Here is a 14090-nt window from a genome sequence, read left to right as displayed (position 1 = left end):
TATATATATGTATATATACTCATATCTCATACTCGAGATGGGGAAAAATTCACTTCAAATCCTAAACTGAACTAAACATACTGTATGTAAATTGATATGATTGAACTTATAAATAGAATATATGAGGAAATTCAGATGAATTTGTAGTGTAAATCAATGGGATTTTTAAATCAGTACAGCAGACTACTTCAGTTGTTACTCTATATATTCCATTAATATGTCAAAAGTCTAAGTTTATGATCAAAAGTTTTTAGTTTTAATTGTGGGAGACAAACCAATACACTGCAATACAATAATGATTGAGAGACAAGTAAACCTTTCTTAAAAAAGATGTATACAATACATATATTTTTAGCAAAATGTCCCTAAAAATATATTAAATATAAAGATTTTATGGTAAAAAGACAGTTTACCATGACCTAAAGGTGGACATTTTTTGTATTATACTAAAAGGCCTTTTACTTACTAAAAACATATAAACCATCAATCAGAAAGCAGGTACATTTTGTGCAACAGGTTTTTCAGCAATGTTTGACCATGTTGATCATTTAGAAATTAATGTATCAAATATGATACAGTGGGCTTTGTAGGATTAAGGCCTGTATCCACAACTGTGTCTGTGGTAGAACAACATAATCCAATCACACAAAAATGGTATTTGAAATATTTATTTGTAGTTTCATGGTATAAAAACCACATTGGATACATTGCCTGATGTTTTTGACGACTCATCCTGCTGGTCAACACTTCATAATTGTTTAACCTGTGTCCCTAATGCCCCCTTCAATAGCTCAACAGCATCCTATCATCTATTGAAACAATTATTACTTTCCCAATTCTGAGTGATTTTAAATTAACATTCTATTAATACAACCATTAATAAACTGGAATCGTCAAATTTGAAGTTATACCCCCTGTAACGCTGTTTGTAACAAAAGCATTTTTTTATAATAAATATGTGACAACAAAACCCTGTTTTAAATAAAAGTTAAGGAGAGTTAAAGCAAATGTAAGAACTTATTAACCTTTTCCCATTCTACTTTTTGTATTTAAACACTTAAACTAGTGTTTAGATATGACAGAAAAGAAAAAATCCCATTTTACACCCCATGAATATTACACAAAGATTTTGTAGTATGGCCTTCTAACAGATTTACATTTTATCAATGTTAATACATTTTCCCTTAAAATGTTTTGTCAAGTTAGGACTGCAAGACTTGCATTTCACTGACACCTCGGCCAAAACACGTTCTGCTGATACATAAAGTGTGTGTGTGTATGAGCGCATGTCTGTAATGACTGCACAGAGCAACGATGGGAGGTGTTTCTGATGCATGCCATGGACACTAGGTAAATGCTGTCATTGCGTGGGCACTGGGTATAGGCAATAGTTGCACTGGAAACATTTGGAAAGTACCAATAATTATAAGCCAAATACCACCATGTTTATTCACATTACATGCTATTTCTGAGATGTTATGTGAGAAAAAATATAGCATTTTTTGTTTAGTATTGAAACCTTTTAAAATGTATAGTGAAGGTCAGTATTGTAACTGATGGAGACAACAAGAAAACAAGGTAATGATAAAATGTAAAATGAGGCAACTTGTCTCAATGTGGCTGAGTTTCCCAACAACTGTCTATGAAACCTATAGCCATATTGGAGGTGACAATTTTTGCTGTGCGCTTCAAGAGAGGGTCAACTGGTAGGAAGTGGAGGGGACTTGGGATGATAAGGAAGGCGATTTAGCTGACGGACTTGAGTTTGGTCCAGGGGTTGGTGCCACGCACTTCCAAAGGTGGGTTATTGAAGAAGATGTGGTTGCAAAGATCGTCCAGTGGAGGCTCAGGGTCTGTGGTGGAAAACTGAGCGCCATCCTCAATCTCCTTCCTTACTTCAACATCAATCTCCTGCGAAAGGTGTCAGTGTTTAGTGAAACTGCAGAAATGTCCATGCTTCACATTCTTAAGTATTACTGAGTAATCCCCATTAGTGCTGCCGCGATTAGTCGACTTAGTCGACGTAATCGACCATGCAAATTAGTCGACGGCAATTTTTTTAGTCGACGTGTCGTTTTACTATTGACCGCTATTTATTTTTGGTCTCCCGTCACAAACGGCTCACTGTAATTCACCTCCACACACCAGTCTGTGCGCCGTGCGTGCCCTGCTGGTTTATCTGCTATCATTTTCCTTCACGTTCCCGCCCGCCTTCACTGCTTTGATATGAAAAATTGCGGAGGCAGGTGACGGAGCTTTCACAGTGGGCTCGTTTGCTGCGGTCCGAGTCCGAGCGCGATTGTTCCCGGCGCCCCCGCAGCGTTGGTCTGGTTTCACACTCAATTCTATCGAACCCTGTTGAGTTTGCGTGCATCTTATGCCATCGCAAACGTGCACGGCGCATGATAGAAAACAGAACGCGGGTCAATATATTGTGTTTTTCAAACGGTCTCTTTTGAGGAGACAGTGGATTTCCAAATGTGTTGCCCTGATTGCATGCGCAATGTGCGAATACACTGCAGACTCAACTCTCACGTATCCAAGGTAAATCATCAACACTATCATCCCTTACATGTGTTTTATTTAACTAAATGCATCATAATCAGCTACAACGCATGGGCAGGTTACTTAACTTCCTGAACAAGCGCTCCCGAGTCCGTGTTGCTTTCACATTCACGCGAACCGCGGCACGGGCCCGCCATGCACGCAAGTGTAAACGCGAGCTACATAACTGCGTGCCTGCCTGCTTTCAGCGCGACTCATAGTGGGCTAGTCCAGACTCTTTCAATTCAATTCCAATTTATTTGTATAGGGCTTTTCACAGAAAATGCATTGCATCTACTTTACTATTCAGAGTGATGTTATCAGTTATGCTTTTCAGAAATGTACATAAATTAATCATTATTAGCTTACTGTACATTTTTTAAGGCAGAACAAAGAGCTAATTTAAGTAATACATACATGTTTGTTATTAGAGGATTAGATTAGGACTCTGACTAATATGGTATAGCCTAATGGAAATGCAGATACTTAATGCTTAGATTGTTAATACATAATGTTTTTGAACAGGTGACATTTTATGTTTTGGCCCTTCAGTTGAGTTCAAAATAAAATGGACACAACGAAATAAACACTTGATTTTTTTTAATTAGTCGTTTATGGCGCTTTTCCATTACCAGTACCAGCTCGACTCGACTCGACTCGCCTTGGCTCGCCTCGACTCGGCTCGCTTTTCGCTCCGTTTTCCATTGCAGAAAGTACCGCCACAAATAGTACCAGGTACAGGTACAGTAGCAGGCACAGGTACAACTAATAGTAGCAGGTACAGGTACAACTTTTACACAGTGGAAAACCAAACAAAGGCGAGTCGAGTCGAGTCGAGCCGAGCCGAGCCGGTACTGTGTAGTGGAAAAGCGCCATTAGATTAGTCGACTAATAGAAAAATTAGTCGAAAGATTAGTCGTTAGAAAATTAGTCGTTAGTGGCAGCACTAATCCCCATCTTATTTCGCCAATGAGACTGAATCAGAAAATTCATGTGACCATCTCAATGATTGTATCTTACTTCTCTGGTAACCTCGAGCAGTCTCACCTTAAGTTCCTCCACACTGGCCATGTTGTTGCTCAGCATGCGATCCTTCAGCAGTGAGATGGGGTCGCTCTTACTGCGCACCTCCTGGATCTCCTCACGTGTTCGGTAACTACGGAGACGGAGGGCAAAAGTTGGCACATATGAGCACTAATAGAAAAAAGGCTGTTTACGTTCATCCCTAATTCCCGTCATGTTTCACACAAAACAAAACTCTCGAGCAGATGCGAATGGCTAGTATTGCAGTGCCGCTTAATAAGTGTTGCGTGACAACCACATTCTATAACTGAACTGACACCTGCACATTTTCAGGACTCACAACCGCATTCTTGACAAACCCGCGCTGAATGAACAGAACCGCATTAGACAACAAGTTGTCTGTTACATCATATAATGTGAGAGCCACACTGAACTGTATAATCATGACAGATTGTTTTACTCATGGAGACGGAGAAATGATTTGTGTTTATCTGCAGATTGGTTTGAGCTGTGAGGTGTGCGGCTCAAAAGTAACTCTCTGCACTCACCGAGCATAGTTGGTCGTTTAAAATATCTGATGCCTCAATTGGACTCGTCTATTTAATAACACGCTGTCAATTGCGATAAAACTTCCCAGTGTTATGGACATTGCTATTTTTGATACTGTCGCTGAATGCAGTTTTGACTTCAGCTGTTCGTTCATACAGATATGTATTCAAGCAGATACTTCATCTACTGAACGAACGAAACATTTCAAGACTCACACCTTGCTGTCAAACCCAAACAGTGACTATGAATGCAGCCATCATGGACATTTTTATTACCGATAGATGCCTTTTGATTCTTGGCACTTTATTTTTACATGTTGGTATTTTTTTATTTATTTTTTTTATGAGAAAATGTTGAAAGATTTATTGGTAAGTTAACTAAAGGATTAATCGACTGATCAGAAAATAATTAGATTAACCTTAAAACAATGCAATGTTGTGAGACCATAAAAGTGAACAAATGTGAACGACACTGGGAACAAGTTGACGGGCCAGTGCTGCATTTAGTTTAAACCTTAAACTAAAAAGTTTAAACCTTGTCCATTTAAATATTCAAGCGCAAGACACAAAAGAAAACTCAAATAATTGAGTATAAACGAATACTAAATTGAGCTCTGTTTCACATCTTCTTACGCATGAATGGACAAATTCATACAAAATGATGTCAAAAAATTATCGTCTCCATGTTGAGTATCCTAGTAAACATAGTAAGTGAACGTAAACAGTTGAGAATGAAAACGAATGCGTACAGTATTAGTATACTGGATTCGTGCTTTATTTAATTTCTGTACCTGAAAAGTTTATTTTATTTGTTTCTTTGTTCTATTGTATTTATTTGTGCTATTACTTATTTTATTTCTGACTGTTTACTTGTTGTATAATGTTTTAATGTATATTAGTTGAGCTAGTAGTTTTAGCTGTGGTATCAAAATTGGAATAGAGAATTGTGAATTTCCACTGGTATCTAAAAGTTTAGTGTCATAACGGTGTGTTTTTGCAAAAACAGTTTCACGGCTGTGTGTGCTCATTGGTGCTCAGAGTAATAATATTGAGCTTTGGTTGAGATGATAGAAGATATTACCTGACTCCTGGGTCACTCATACTGTGTCCATGGTAACGATAGGTCTGCAGCTCCATCAGAATTGGACCCTATAATTATACATTTCAGGCATTTAATTTTTTTTGCTACATAACTGCTAATATCCCATAAGAATGTTTTTGTTTTCTGGTCCTGAAACAAACGTTTCATAACCAGTGGATCATTTGTCGTAAAGTTGCCAATGTGGAATTATCCATATAATTATTGTGCATAAAACAAATCATCAAAAATCATACTTCCTAACAGAGCTAATAATCTTTTTTCCCCATCCCTACAATTGCACATCACTCTAACCAGAGCTCACCTTTCCTGATCTGCAGTGTTCAGCAGCAAATTTGGTGGCCTCCCTCACACAAAGGACATCCATGCCATCCACCTACAAAGCCAGAGAACAGGTAAGGAGATATTCTGACATGGAGAATAATTTCAGTGCACTATGTGCGTCATGACAAGTAAAAGCATGACCGTGTCCTTCCTTCATCGTACCCTCAGACCAGGGATGAAATCGCCTCTCTTGTAGTAGTCGGTGCTAGCAGACGCTCTCTCCACAGAAGTACCCATGCCATATTTGTTATTCTCGCAAATGAAAATGCAGGGCAGCTTCCACAGTGATGCCATATTATACGTCTCAAAGATCTGACCCTACAAAAAAAAAAAAAGTGTAAAAGTGTATGTGACACCTTCCTGTTAACCTTCAAGTTGTTCAGATGGTTGTAAGGTAAGCAGTACAAGGACAGCACAGAAGACAGATCTGTGTTAAAATGTTAGTTAGTAGCTAAATCAGTTGTTAGGACTTGCAGTGGGTAAACGCATGATTGTTAGGACCTGCATGGAAGTGACTTACCTGATTTGCAGCACCATCACCATAGAGACAGACACACAGCTCATTATTGCCCTGGTATTTGCAGGCCAACGCTACACCTGCCCCAAGTGGCACCTGGGATACATATGCGTAAATAAATCAGGGTTATTATAGTTAACTAAAACTCTTTAATATTTTTAATATTTCTAAAACTAAAACATTTGCGTTAATTGAAATAAAATAAACTTTAACTGAATTTTTTTTTTTTTTATTAAACAAGTTGCCAAGGTAACATTTCTCATTTTAATTTAGTTTACCTTGATGTACTAAAATAACTGCAACTAAAACAAAAAAAATTATATATATATATATATATATATATATATATTTTTTTTTAAGAAACTTAAAAAAAAATGACAGTGGAAACAGAAAATATAAAAATAAAAACTGATTCAAAATATTATTAATAACTATAATAGTATCTAAATGAAATGCCATGCCAGCTTCTATGGCTATGCTCATGGCGAGACCCAGGTTTAGTTATTCAAAAATATTTTTTTTCTAAAAACATTTTCAAAATTATCAACAGAATAACAAGTTCCTCAAAGGGGTAAAAGTATTACAATGGCCAGTGGATTCTATCTCAATGATACTAAAATAACACGGATATCAATGCTGATTTAGTAAACTCTTCACAATAGCACTTTTAAAAAAAAGACTCAAATTGATTGATTTCAAATACCTGAGCTCCCACAATTCCATTTCCTCCATAAAAATGTTTAGTGTACATGTGCATAGACCCTCCCTTTCCTTTGGCAATACCTCCTCGACGACCTGATGGAGAAACAGACACGTAGAAGAGGGATAGAAATCGAATAAATAGATATACAAACAAACAAATATAGAACTAAAGAAAATGGGGAAAAAATAGTAGAGATCAAAAATAAAGAAAACAAAAAAAAATACAAATAAAAATACAAATTATGGAAAAAAAAGATAGAAAAATGCTTCTGAAAAAAATAATTTAGACGCCGCTGAAATATTTAACTACATTACTCAATTTTTTTGTTCTCACCAGTGAGCTCGGCCATGATCTCACGAACGGTGCCGCCTCTAGTGAGAGTGTACCCATGGGCACGGTAGGCTGTGATGAGATGATCTGATAGATTAATACCTCCCTCAATACCCACTGCACACGCTTCCTGTTAGAGGACACAATGCACTTGTAAGAGTTTCAGTCTTTGTTGTCAACATTTAAACCAATTACAAATGACTTTTTCAACCATGTAAATAAAAACATAATATTTATCTTGATCATTTTGAACTAGCCTTCTTCTAGCAAAGATGATGTCTGTGTGTTTGCAATGTATGTGTCACCTGTCCATCATAAAGGTGACAGAAGCCTCTGATAATCTTCTGCTTGTAGAGCTGATCGGCTTTGAGCTCCATGCGTCTAATTGTCTGCATTGTGCGGTAGTACTGAAGCCCCTCCTCTCTTGTAAGCGTAGCCTGCAGTGGTGGGCCCTCCTCCAGCTTGTGCAAGTCACATTTCTACCAAAACAAGTGTATTTTCATGCTTTCAAATGATTTACGATACAGTAAAATGCACAGTACAGTAACATACCATTTATAAGTTTAGGACAGGTATTAGGTCATTACTCCAGTCTTCAGTGACACATAATCCTTCAGAATTCTAATACTGATTTGGTGCTCAAGAAACATTTCTTATAATCATCATCGATGTTGAAAACGGTTCTGCGGCTTGATGTTTGAACCATTAATTAACTGACAAAAGTATAAAGAAAAGATTTCCAGTGTCTTCACTGGCCAACTTTATTGTATTTTGTAAATATAAACAAATTTGGGTTTTGATGGCTGCAACACTCCAAAAAAAGTTGGGATAGAAGCAAACTAAGAGTAAAAATATTATAGAATATTCAAGTTAAACTGTTTTGAAACAGCCCGCAATAAGTAAGTGAACTGGTAACAGATGTGGGTATCGTGTTTGTTTATAAAAGGAGCATCCACCAAAGATTCAGTCTTTGCAACCAGAGATGGGTCATGGCTCACCGTCACCACTTTGTGACAAATTTCATGAGAGAATTGTCAAACAATTCAAAAATCACATTTCTCAATGCAAGGCTGCAAAAAATTAAGGTCTTTTACCATCTACCATACATAATATTGTGAAAAGATTTAGGGGATCCAGAGAAATCTGAGGCTGTGTAAGGCAAGACAGGAAAACCTCTGATGGTTGTGCGTCACCTCCAAGCCCTCAGATGGCACTGCATGAGAATCCATCATGCTACTGTGTTAAATACAGCCACATGGACTCTAGAGTTCTTTGGAAAACCGATTTCACTGAACACAGTCTGCTGCATCGAGAAATTAAACTTGAATCTCTTTTACGCAAGGAGAAATCTATACATCGGTTCTACTACGCAGAGATGCTGCCGAGTTCTCTGGAAAAACGGACATCGAATTCTCAGTCCCAAATACGAAAGGGACCATCTAGACTCTTATCAGCGACAAGTGCAAAAGCAAACATCGGTCATGGCATAGGGGTACATCAGTGCAAACGGTAGCATGTGTGTGAAGGTATCATTGACGTGGAGGCGTATATTGGGATTGTACAGAGACACACACTGCCATCAAGATGACATCTTTCCTGGGAAGCAAGACAATGCAGGCTTCATTCTGCACGTGCTACAACAGAACGGTTTCTAGACACTCTACCCTGTAGAAGGGATGTGCCTGAAGTCCAGATCTGTCTCTTGTTGAAAATGTATGGCCCATCATGAAAAGGAGAATCAGACAGCGACGACCACAGACTTGAGCAGATGTCTTGTATCAGGCGAGATTGAACAAACATTATGCCTGCAAAACTGCAACAATTACTATCCTCTATTCCAAACATTTAATAAGTGTAATTAAAAGGAAAGGTGAAGTGACACAATGGTAAACATGCCTCTGTCCCAACTTATTTGGAGTGTGTTACAGCCATTAAAATCAAAATTTGTTTACAAAATACAATTAAATTGGTCAGAGAAAACATTAGAAATCTCTTCTTTGTGAGTTAAATAAAGGTTCAACAGAATTAGCAAATCATTGCATTTTATATAATGTCATTCTGGAAATTGGGTTGTAACATGCATTACTGACCCCAACTTTTTTTAAATAGTGTATATGCACTAAAATATATAAATATCTGATAAAACTCACCTTAATATCAAAGGTGGCCTGAGGGGTAAAGTCAGCATAGGTCCTTGTAGATACCACCACTCTTGCCCCCTATGAAACATAAAACACATAAAAAAAATAGAAAATCAATTAATATATGACCTCTACTGAGAAAAAGAGAAGATGGTAACAAAAAAAGCATTCCATTGGAAACACACAAACACACACACACACGTCTGACAGGAACTGAAATGTTAACAACCCTGGTCAAAAGCACTCTGTCTGAAGCAGGAAGCAAACCCAGACATAATGAAATATATCCGTAATAATCCAACCTTAAATCACCACAGTGTGATTTTACTCAACAACCATATCAACAGACCTGAAATCTAATACCAATAAATCAACATTCAACTCATAGGCCTAGATGCATTGCATTGTATCTGCACTAACGTTGCACATCTCTTTGATTACAGGTTTGGATGTAATAAACTGACACATCAAGAGGAATTCATCCACAATTAGATGCGGGACCAACATGCGGAACACAAGTGTTATTATAGTATCATTGCGATACTATAATAGTTTTTATTAATAGTTTGAATTAGCTTTTATTTTTATATTTTCCATTTTCATTTAAATTTTTGTTATTTTATTGTTTTTTGGTCATTTTTATTAGTTGTTTTTTTACTAATTACATTTTTTTTTTTACTTTTTCGTTTAAATGAAAATTTGAAGTTTCCTTGGCAACTAGCTGAAATAAAATTAGGTTTAAAATACTTTTTTTTAATACTTTATTTCAATTTCAGTTAATATTATTATTATTTCAAGAAACAATTTTTTTGTGGTTTTATTTATTTTTAATTTATTAACCCTGCTGTGCACAAAACAGTTATTTTGCTTCAGGTAACCAACAGGGACAGTGAAACAAATAAAAAAAATAAAGAATAAAGAAAAATCGATTCAGTGATCGAAGAGACATCGGCCAAAGCGTTGGAAGAAACCTCTAAAGTATGTAAGTGCTCTGGGTAAAGGGAAGGGGCATGCAACACTCCATTAGGAGGGTTAAGCTGTGTATAGGCTATATGAAAGAGACAATATATACATTTTAATATAGGGACTGCCTGTACTCACAGCAAGCTGTGGCTCTGGTAAGGCAGTCTCTTCAGCCAGGCTGTGGGTGATCTCTGGGAAGGAATTATCAGGGCCCTGGAGGCTCCCGGCTGGTGGGGGACAATTGGACGTGAGGGGGTCTGTGCTGGTTACGTCGGAGCTGCTGTTAGCTACTGCAGGGGTTAACTGTGCTGCATGGGGGACTGGGTTAATAGGCAACTTAGCTGTAATTAGGGCAGGTGATGGAGGAACATCTATAATTGGAATAATGGGTTTTTCTCTTACTGTAACAGAAGGACCCAAACTTAATTCTTCTGAGGTAGATAAACCACTGGTCATCACTGGTTCTACATAACATTCTTTCTGAGCTATAGCACCTGTGGGAACGACATCAGTCAGAAGTCTATCACATGACCCAGAGTCTCCTGACTGGCCACTGGTGGTGTGTCCTAAAGCTTTGTATTCTACAGAAGTGTTTAGAGGTTTCTGTGTTAATGGGGGAGAAACTGAAGGAATGCAGGGTTGTGGATCTTTTAAGAGTGAACGGGGGTCGGGATCATGGTCATGTGGAGCGGTCAAATTAGCATATTCGCCCTGGACCGCCAGGAGCTGCAGAACGGCCCGGAGAGTGGAGGACTGTAAAAAGAAGGGCGCACGTCACTCAAGAGGGTCAGACTTAGATGGCCTCAAAAAGGGAACGCTCGAAGACCAAGGAGCAAGACGAGACTGTCAAGTGTCTAGAGACCACAAAAACGACTAAACCAATAAAACTCTAATCTAAGCTAACCCACGCTATACCTACTCACAGGAAATAAACAACTGTTGATGGCTACTGGTCAGATCACATTCAAATGGTCACAAAGGCCAATGTTGATATCAATATCTAGAAAACAAGATAAAGAAATCAATATAATGCTGATACCTACATATACAATTTTATCCTCAGAAATTAGATGCACACTGATATGAATTGAACATATTTATTCAGACTTAACTAAAATTGTATCCATTGACAAAGCTGTTGTCAACAGTCATACACGCTACTTCAACTCTTGAAACTGACAGTCACTTTGGTTTTTTGGTCACATGGACAAATACCAGAAAGCCACAACATATCTCAAACAGGTTTCAATTAATGTCTCCTCTGTTACATAAAAAAAAATCTAAAACCAGCAAAGGAAAAATGGGTACTTTCCATTCCATGGGAGTGCTTTTAACGTGCGTGTGTGTGTGTGTGTGTGTGTGTGTGTGTGTGTGTGTGAGATGTAAAGGTAAGATGTGAGCTGTAAGTAACTAGCTTGGCTAAATGGAGCAGAATTATTCCCCTCAAGCTCACAGCACGGCAAACTAAAACAGCCACAATATATGAGCAATAAAAAGCATGTAGCAAAAATATGTTTAATACGCCAGAAACAAACAAGTGATTGGAAACTTAATGAGGAAGAGAAGGTGATCTAAAAGTCATAAGTGAGGAAGAAAAGATCATCTAAAAAAAATAATAAGCCGTTGTAATGGAATAATTTCAGGCAAAAAAATAAATAAATAATAATAATGATCATGTTTACAACCACCAAGGATAGAAGAAAAAAAATGGAAAAAAGAGCAGATGGATGTCGTCATTAAGCCCATTCCTAAAACTACCATCTCTTACCTCTGATACCAGTTCGGCTCCCTTTAAAGGCAGCCCACGGAACAGTAAGGAGGAGATATTGAGAGAAAGAGAAGGAGAGTGAGTGAGAGAGAGAGAATTAGAATAGAGAAAGATGTTGATGGAGAGAGAAAGAGACAGAAGATGAGAGGTAAATTATTATAAGGAAAAGAAAGATGCCTGACTTGTTCTGCAAAATTCCATTCATTTTATTGTGCCAACAAATCGTTTATTATTAGACTGTCTTAAGGTCACAGTTAGAGGAATGGACTCTGTCTGACTCTGAGCTTTGAACCATCCAGGGCGAAAAATTAATCAGGGCTCAGTGCAAAAAAAGAAACACCAAAAATGACCCTGCTGTGAATTCCTCTGATGTTTTATTACATGTTTAGGATAATGTAGTTATGGGATTAATGAAGGTTTATCATCTCAAAGTATGAACGTGTAGCTCATTTGGAGTATTTTTCATGAGTTAAATCAGCTTTGAAAATGCAGGAAGCAAGAAAAATCCCCCAAAAAACAACAAAACATGAAACAGCATCTACATATCAAACTCTACTATGGCAATAGAGCATAGAGGTGTGTAATCTAAAAAAAAAGTGATTGGCTAATTGTATAAAAATAAAAGTGGATTCAAATTAAGATCAATTACAATATAATTTAAGTATCTGAGGTAAATTGGTGACACTCTTTATTTTAATATGTTTAGGAAAAATATGCCCTCATATACACCAGAATCTTAGTCATTTATACATTTTTATGTATAATAAGTTGACAGTCTGGCCTAACCTAAACGACAAGGACTGAGTGACATTAATGTCGTTTAGGTTAGGCCAGACAGACAGAGTGTCAAAACTTATTATACATAAAAATATATAAAATGACTAAGATTCTCAGACGCGGCCTTACCTATCTTAGATTCTGGTGTATATATGAGGGTATATTTTTCTAACCATACTAAAATACAGTGTATATTAGGGCATGTTTTTTTCCATTTCTTTCCACTAAATGTTGCATAAAACAGAACATCATCCATCTGGACTTCTGCCACTGGTCAGTGAAAATGATGAAAGACCGACTGTCTATCTCACTGAGGTCACCTTTTACAACTGAAAGAAAATTATAGCAATTGACTACGACTTAACCATTTTTATGAACAGCATATTCATATTCACATTTCAAATCTCATTTGTTATAGTCTTTTATAATAAGTTATTATAATGACAGCTTGATGACTAACGTTAAACCAGTTTCCCAGACGTTACCATTCCTGTGCAGCTAGCTAGCCAGCTAGCCAAGTTAGCCAAAATAATTGTGATATCTGACTATATTTACATCTATAATAAAAAGAAATTCTACACTGGTTTATGTTAAATAAACAGCACCAACATACGCATTAAACAGCAATGTGTCTCTAGTAGGGTGTCAGCCGGGCCTTGTGTACCCTGCAAGGTCAACATGGTACGACTGCGCTTCGTTAGCCGTCAAAACAGCCGTGAATTTGCCTTTACTAATCATAGCGGAAATATTCTGATTCAAAGGGATAAAATACTTACGTTCCTGCTGGCGCTGCCCCTCAGAACGTTAGAAATAATGGTTAGCATCTTTCGCATAATATTAACTCACAGCTAACCAGAAAATGATCTCCTTCAGTCCTCCTCTCAACAGAAACCAGCCCGACCAGCGAACGAGGTTTACACCCGCTGCAGATTCGCTGCACATTTAGTTGGAAATACTGTCCCCTGCTGGCCAGAGCGCACATTCCTGGACCATAGACTGTAAAAAGAAAGAAAGAAAGAAAGAAAGAAAGAAAGAAAGAAAGAAAGAAAGAAAGAAAGAAAGAAAGAAAGAAAGAAAGAAAGAAAGAAAGACGCACAGAAAATGCATCAATATTACAGCAAAACCAACAATCTAGTCAGCAGCTAGAAGCCTGTTTTTAAACCAAGACACAAAATAAAAAATAATGGGTACATACATTATTCTAGTGTGTGTGTGTGTGTGTGTGTGTGTGTGTGTGTGTGTGTGTGTGTGTGTGTGTGTGTGTGTGTGTGTGTGTGTGTGTGTGTGTGTGTGTGTGTGTGTGTGTGTGTGTGTGTGTGTGTGTGTGTGTGTGTGTGTGTGTGGTTTAGGTAT

At 37.5% G+C, this 14090-nt stretch overlaps 1 protein-coding gene across 3 annotated transcripts; it reads right to left on the bottom strand.

The window, feature by feature from the left end:
• Window positions 1-725: 725 nt before the first annotated feature.
• pdha1a (pyruvate dehydrogenase E1 subunit alpha 1a) lies at window positions 726-13667 on the bottom strand. Of its 3 annotated transcripts, XM_056235898.1 has the most exons (12): window positions 13514-13663; window positions 11961-11981; window positions 9239-9307; window positions 7394-7567; window positions 7092-7218; window positions 6759-6850; window positions 6059-6151; window positions 5701-5856; window positions 5519-5590; window positions 5197-5264; window positions 3592-3700; window positions 726-1911 (listed from the first exon to the last, which is right to left on the bottom strand). In XM_056235898.1, the coding sequence occupies exons 1-12, from the start codon at window positions 13568-13570 to the stop codon at window positions 1747-1749; spliced, it is 1203 nt and encodes a 400-aa protein (XP_056091873.1). In that variant the 5' UTR covers window positions 13571-13663; the 3' UTR covers window positions 726-1746. The 3 variants fall into 3 exon arrangements, with proteins under 3 accessions (XP_056091873.1, XP_056091874.1, XP_056091876.1); XM_056235899.1 differs by lacking the exon at window positions 11961-11981 and having other exon boundaries at window positions 13514-13667; XM_056235901.1 differs by lacking the exons at window positions 11961-11981; window positions 13514-13663 and adding an exon at window positions 10331-10549.
• Between the last annotated feature and the right edge of the window lie 423 nt (window positions 13668-14090).

The sequence above is a fragment of the Rhinichthys klamathensis genome, unplaced genomic scaffold (genome assembly GCF_029890125.1).
Source record: "Rhinichthys klamathensis goyatoka isolate OS25496 unplaced genomic scaffold, OSU_Roscu_1.1 h1tg000433l_1, whole genome shotgun sequence".
Taxonomy (NCBI): domain Eukaryota; kingdom Metazoa; phylum Chordata; class Actinopteri; order Cypriniformes; family Leuciscidae; genus Rhinichthys; species Rhinichthys klamathensis.
The sequence above is the reverse complement of the archived record's forward strand: the minus strand, read 5'-3'. Positions and strand labels throughout refer to the sequence as shown.

What these genes read in the sequence shown, in the direction of transcription:
- pdha1a (XM_056235898.1), bottom strand. Translation starts at nt 13,570, where the DNA reads ATGCGAAAGATGCTAACCATTATTTCTAACGTTCTGAGGGGCAGCGCC. An exon ending in GAGCCGAACTGGTATCAGAG is followed by an intron (nt 9,308 to 11,960) that starts GTAAGAGATGGT and finishes TATGTTTCATAG; the next exon opens with GGGGCAAGAGTGGTGGTATC. An exon ending in CCAGTGTGGAGGAACTTAAG is followed by an intron (nt 1,912 to 3,591) that starts GTGAGACTGCTC and finishes CACCTTTCGCAG; the next exon opens with GAGATTGATGTTGAAGTAAG.